The 6,000-nt window shown below is 48.6% G+C and overlaps 1 protein-coding gene across 2 annotated transcripts in view; it reads right to left on the bottom strand.

The window, feature by feature from the left end:
• SRBD1 (S1 RNA binding domain 1) overlaps positions 1 to 6,000 on the bottom strand; it is a 256,830-nt gene that overhangs the window by 224,453 nt on the left and 26,377 nt on the right. For both annotated transcript variants that reach the window (XM_019516329.1, XM_019516331.1), the window contains one exon: positions 2,681 to 2,777. In XM_019516329.1, the coding sequence (XP_019371874.1) occupies positions 2,681 to 2,777 (97 nt within the window). The remainder of the gene's footprint in view (positions 1 to 2,680; positions 2,778 to 6,000) is intronic.

Below are 6,000 nucleotides of genomic sequence, written 5' to 3'. Positions count from 1 at the left end.
TAGCTCCTTCAATGCCATTTGAATTGTACTTCATCACAACAGTTCCTACGTTGCAGAAGTTTAGGCTGATGCTTAAAGTTCTTCACTCATAATGCAAGTCTGTAGAATGCCACCAGTTCAATAAAACAGCTGCTGATGTCCTGCAAAATGCATTATTTTAAGAACAAAATAGCAATGGGAAAGGGGTAGCTGGCACACAAAAGTATGTCTCTAATAAGCCAGGCCTCAAAATGAAATCTTGGTGAACCATCCAAGGTTGGGTTTTACCTTCTTGATGGGTAGGACACAGGTAATGACTAAAGCCAAACAGTACTAGCCAATTAGAATTTACCACAGTCATATAGACCAGTGGTTCTCAACCTTTTTTGTACCAGGACCCATTTGTAAACCTTGATGTTCAGTCCCGAGCCAGTATATAGTTTACATAGAAAACAGCTCCCTGGCCCTGCCCGTGCCACTGATTCCCAAACCACAGCCTCCCAGCCCTTTAAGTCCTGCTGGTGCCCCTCACTCCCGACCCACTGCCCCCACCCCCAAGCCACAGCCCCCCATTGTGTGGGGCAGAGCGTGGGTGTGTGGGGTGGGGGAGGAGGGAGTAGGATGTGGGACTTATACCTTCCCAGATTTATGCACCCACAACAGGCATGGGGCAACAGCCTGGCTGGACCAGGATGGGCAGGAGCCACCCCTGCACCCCAGTGGGTGGGACCCAGTATGAGAGTGAGGAGCGGGGCAGTGATACTCATTGCTGTCGCCACTGCCCCTGGGACCCCTGTGCCAGCCATGACACCAGCAGCTCAAAAAGTAATGGACAGAAGGGGAGAGGACCACGCTGCTCTCATTTTTTCTTGCCGCCAGTCAGGCCATGGCCCTACCCCATACCATGTCCCAGCCATCACAACCACTCCCTTCAGGCCACCCACACTGCCCCCACCCTACCTCCCCTCCAGGGTAGAGCCACAGCCAGAGGGAAGCAATACCAGTGGCGGCAGCTGTGGTAGATCTGTGACCCAGCATGCAATCAGCTGGTGGCGGGAGGAGGTGTGGGCAGTGAAACCCACTCCCAATTACTCCTTGCGCCCTTGGCAGCATGGCTGGCATGGGGGTTCTGGTGGTGGCTGCAGCAATGGCAGCAATAAGTCTTGCCACTCTGCTTTGCCCTCATGTGGTGGGTCCTGCTGCTGGGCTGCGGAGGTGGCTCCTGCCCATGTCAGTCCAGCCAGGTGGCAGCCCCATGCCTGCTGTGGGCACACAAATCTGGGGGGGAGGGGGGGAGGGGGAATGGGACCAAAAAAAAAAAACACATGACCCCCTCTGGGCCCCCCCACCCCCAACACATTGCCTGTGCTCTCCTGCCCCTCTGATGCATTGTCTGTGCCTGCCCACCCCATAGACTTACCTGGGGGGAATCTCAGGAGCTGCTCTCCATGCTGCCTGGCTGCCACATGCATGTGTGCTTGCACACATGCATGTGGCGCCCCCTGCTTGATCACCCTCCTCTTGCTCTCCCAATCAGCGCCTTGTATGCTGGAACTCTGCCAGGCTGCAAGGGGAAGCCCACAGTTTCCTACGTTTTTCTCCTCTAAAGGAGACTCAATTTTTCAAGTTTGTTCATGACCCTTTCATATATTCTTGTGACCCACTTTCAGGTCGTGAACCATGGGTTGAGAAACCCTGATATACAGAATACTTCTGAAAATGACTTTGTCTGTCTTAACTGCTTCCCATGACTAATTCAGCAAAAACTGTTCTCTGTCCCAACCAGCATACAACAGAATAAGAAAGTAATAATAACAGCAACAGGACCTCAGCTAAATCAGTATTCTTCAGATAGAGGCATTAAATCCCAGGCATCATTTGTTATAACAAAAATAAAGTCAAATCACAGTGGAAGGATCAATGCCTTCTGCTTAACAAACAACTTGCTTGCTTTGATATTTATGTTAAAGCATAAGACCACTGTCTTCACACTGTTTTAATTACACTGACACATTATCTTAAGTATTGAACCACAAAGAATTGACTATTAAAGTTTATGGTCTCCACTGAGCCATGGCCTGAGGGAATGCAAAGTGAACAAAGACGCACCAAATTACACCAATATCCAGTACGGCTGTAAGAACTTAATTCCAGGATGCATACCATACACTGGCAAATGTTTAAAAAGCTGTAGTTGAGGGAGCAGGAAAGGAACAGAGTTTCTAATTCCAGACCTTCCCATTAAGCTGGAAAGAACCAAACTTGGGGTGAGGAGTGGAGACAGAGACGGAGGTCACACATCTTGCCTTCCCCAAAGCAGATTTGTCTTGCCTTTCTCAGAAATAAATTTACCAAGCTAAGGGCTAACAAAACAATGTAAACAAAGCAATGGACATAGTATGGGTTAAGAGGCAAGGTAGATATGCACTAACTAACTACACACACACACACACACACATATAGTTAGTTTACAAAGGTGCATATCTACCTTGCCTTCTAACCTAATATTGTACCCATTGCTTACACAGACACAGACACAGCGAGAGCAAGACAGAATGCAAGTCCACAAGCTTTTGTGAACTCAGGTTCATTTCATCAGCTGTATTTCCAGCACTAGACTGTCTCTGGCCAGAAAAACTACCCCAAAAAGAGCCATATAATCTGCAAAATTAATGACTGACCCCTACAGTTCCAAACTTACAATATTCTGATGAAATCCAGTGTATCTTTATCTTTTGCAAACATGTCAGCCAAGATATGCTGCACTCCAGCCTCTACTTCCGGAATGGTGGAAAGGCCTTAAAAGAAAGCATATATCTAATAAATATAAAAAATGCCTAAAAAACAGAGCATGATAAATGACGACATTAACAATCAAATATATTACTAATATTGAACAAGAAAAATAAAATTAGTACAAGAGACTAGAATAATTGGCAGTGTTGCAATACCCAAATTAGTATTATCCAACTTTCCTTTCTAAAGTATGTGAAAACAGAGCCATTTTATAGCTCAGATGATCAGTTATATTGCTACAAATCAATTTTAAGTAAGAGAAGAATATCAGAACATCACTAGCTAGCCAATTTTATAAAAAGACTTATTTGAGCTTTACATATATCATCCGTTATTAAAAATAATCAGGTTACACTTCTGAGAACAATTTGAGAGAATTTAGGCAAAGTGAAACAGATTACACATGTAAATTTAAGGGTGGGCTGCTGCTGTGGGCTGGGGCCAAGCTCTACCCAGCAGGGGCCTGGGCCAGGCTGCGTTCATCAGGGTGGGTGGCAGCTATGCTGAGAAAGGAGTCATTTGAGGGGGGGGGACTGCAGCCACCCTAAAATTCTCCATAGCCCCCCTCCCAGCAACACCGCTGCCTGTCCCAAGTACAACCCGGCCCAGCACTCTGCCAGGGAGAGCCACACGCTGCCCCAGTTCCAGCCCTAAGTAGCAGACCACCCATGCCCCACACAGATCCCGGGGCACACTCTCCATGCCCTTCCGGGGTGTGTGCAGCGGCCGTAGCTGCCACCCCCTCCCTACACCCCACCCCAGCTGTGCACGGCCTGCCCGTGCCCCAGCCCCAGCCCCACTCCCTCCTTCCCTCATCCCTGGGGCCTCGATCTGCCCCTCCCCCCGTACCCCTTCCCTCCCAACAGACTTAACCAGACCCAGCTGCTCTCCGTGCTGCCAGGCTGCACTCCTGGCCACCTGAATACTAAACTGTGGCTGCACACATGCACGGAGCATTTATCAGTGGCATTATCAGCCATATCAGCCAAAAAAGCAAATTACCAATACTGTCAATTTTTCTTATATCCATGAACAATGTGTGCCCCCAGAGGCTGGGGTGGGGCACGGCAACCACCCGCAGACGCTACTGATGGCATCAGCAGCTAGGGCAGTGGGGTGGCAAGTGGCGGCCACAAGCAACAGTGGTGCTTCTTTCAGGGGATGCACCACCAATCTCACGGGGTGCACGTGCACCTCCTAAACAACGCCAATGCTTATATCAGTATCGATCCAATATGGGACCAATGTATCGGTGCACCTCAAATGTTTACCAATAATTATACCTTCTGGCCAAGGCCCTAGACACCTGGGTTCCCTCTCCCCAACAGGGCCAGGGCCCCTGGATGCCTGGGTTCCCTCAGGAAACAGCAGGTTTCCCCTTGCAGGCAGACAGCATACTAACTTGCAAGGGGTCCTGTTTATGGCTGCCAGGAGCAAGACACAGGGTGCCATGTGCACATGGCCAGAAATACAGCCAAGCAGCTTGGAGAGCAGCTCCCTGAAGGTAGGTCTGTGGAAGGGAAGAGGTGTGGGGGGGGGGCAGATTGAGCCCTCCACAGTGAGGGAGGGAGTGGGGCAGGGGCTGAGAGCATTGTCCAACCAGGGCAGTGCATTGGATCAAAGGCCAGGGGACGGAGCAAGACAGAGCCATGGGCAGCTAGTCGGGGGGAGAGAGGGAGCAGCTCCCCGCCACTGTGTGCACCCCCTGGGAGAGGCATGGGGGGCATGTGCACCCCCAGATGTATGTGTGTGGTGGATGTGGGCTGCTTGCTGTGGGCTCAGAGCTCTCTGCTCTGCTGCGTTTTCTTCCGGAGCCCTGCAATAGTTGTGTGCCCCCTGCATACCCAGAAGCAGTGGGAGAAGCAAGTTGTACCCCGCACTGCCGGGCAGGCAGGGAGCACACAGCCAGTGCAGATCTCCTGGGGCCAAGGCAGCACAGCAGAAATCCCTGATGCAGCCCACATCTACCCTTCCCCCACTCGGTTCTGCTCCACTTAAAAACATCCCCATACTTAAAAATGGTGGTAGGGGTGCTTGAACTAAAGCTCATTGAATGAGCTTTAGTTCAAGCGCCCCCACCACCATTGTTAAGAACCAGGATACTGATACACATGACACAAGAGGCTGCTGGAATGTGCTAAAAAAAATAAAATAAAAAATGGTTTATGTCAGTACTTTAAAATGCCTTCCATTATCACATCAGCATCGGCCAATATGGTTGGTTAATAATCAGTGCACCTCTACCTTTTTATAAATGTTATACATTTCAATATTGTAGAGGAGCAGGTTACAATCTTTGTGTTAAGTTTGCCTATATTCTTTATGCAATCTTCTTTATTTAAAGGATTTAATACTTCTAATAGTTTGAAGAAAGATTTTGAAAAGTGATGGACTACAGAAAAACATCATCTTTATTTTCTGGACACCTACTGCTGAAATCACTGAACACTCGATTTGCAGGAAGTTTCATCTTCTCCTGCAGCCCCCACCAATCACTCTTGCCGCAGGCCACAGAAAATTGAAATTGGGCTGTCACAGAGAAAATGGTGACTTCAAATTTTTCCCTGCTCTGTGGACCAAGCTCTGAGCCAGGAACCAGGAGATCATGAAACAGATGTCCTCCTGTAAAACCCAGATTCTAGCTAATCTACTCTATGCCTATGTCAGAAAGTGGCAGTACCTAGTGCCTTAAAATAAGGTAAAGGAACCTCACAACAGGAGGATTATTCATTCCCTCAACACATTACATCTCATCCTGGTGTCTATTAATCAGGAGGTGAGCATAAACCTCAAAACAAAGAAGTCTAGCATCTTTTCCAAAAATGTTGCTATCAATAATTAAAACAACTCTGAATATTCTTGACATCAGTCCACTATGTTCAGTCCCTCTTTTAAATCTTGTTAAGTTCTTGGCCATAGGTTAATTCTGAGGTAATTCCAAGGGTGGACCCAGTTACACCTCCCTTAAATTCCTCCTTCAGCCATTCATGGGAACCAAAGACCCTATCTTGCCAGAACCAGGATGCCCAACCCCTCTTCCTAAGCAAGGTGGGTGGCCAGTGGAACCTACCACATCCTTCTAGCCCCAGAAGCCCAAGGCCCAATACTGATTGCACTCCCCCACCTGCTCAAAATCCTAGATCTACTGTAAATTCACCACACCTGACAGCAGTGCCCTATGTGGGCTGTCTCCTTAACTAAAAGCGATACAGCCAGGCTTGCACA

This window comes from Gavialis gangeticus, unplaced genomic scaffold (genome assembly GCF_001723915.1).
Source record: "Gavialis gangeticus isolate Ggan-Ray unplaced genomic scaffold, GavGan_comp1, whole genome shotgun sequence".
Classification (NCBI taxonomy): domain Eukaryota; kingdom Metazoa; phylum Chordata; order Crocodylia; family Gavialidae; genus Gavialis; species Gavialis gangeticus.
The sequence above is the reverse complement of the archived record's forward strand: the minus strand, read 5'-3'. Positions and strand labels throughout refer to the sequence as shown.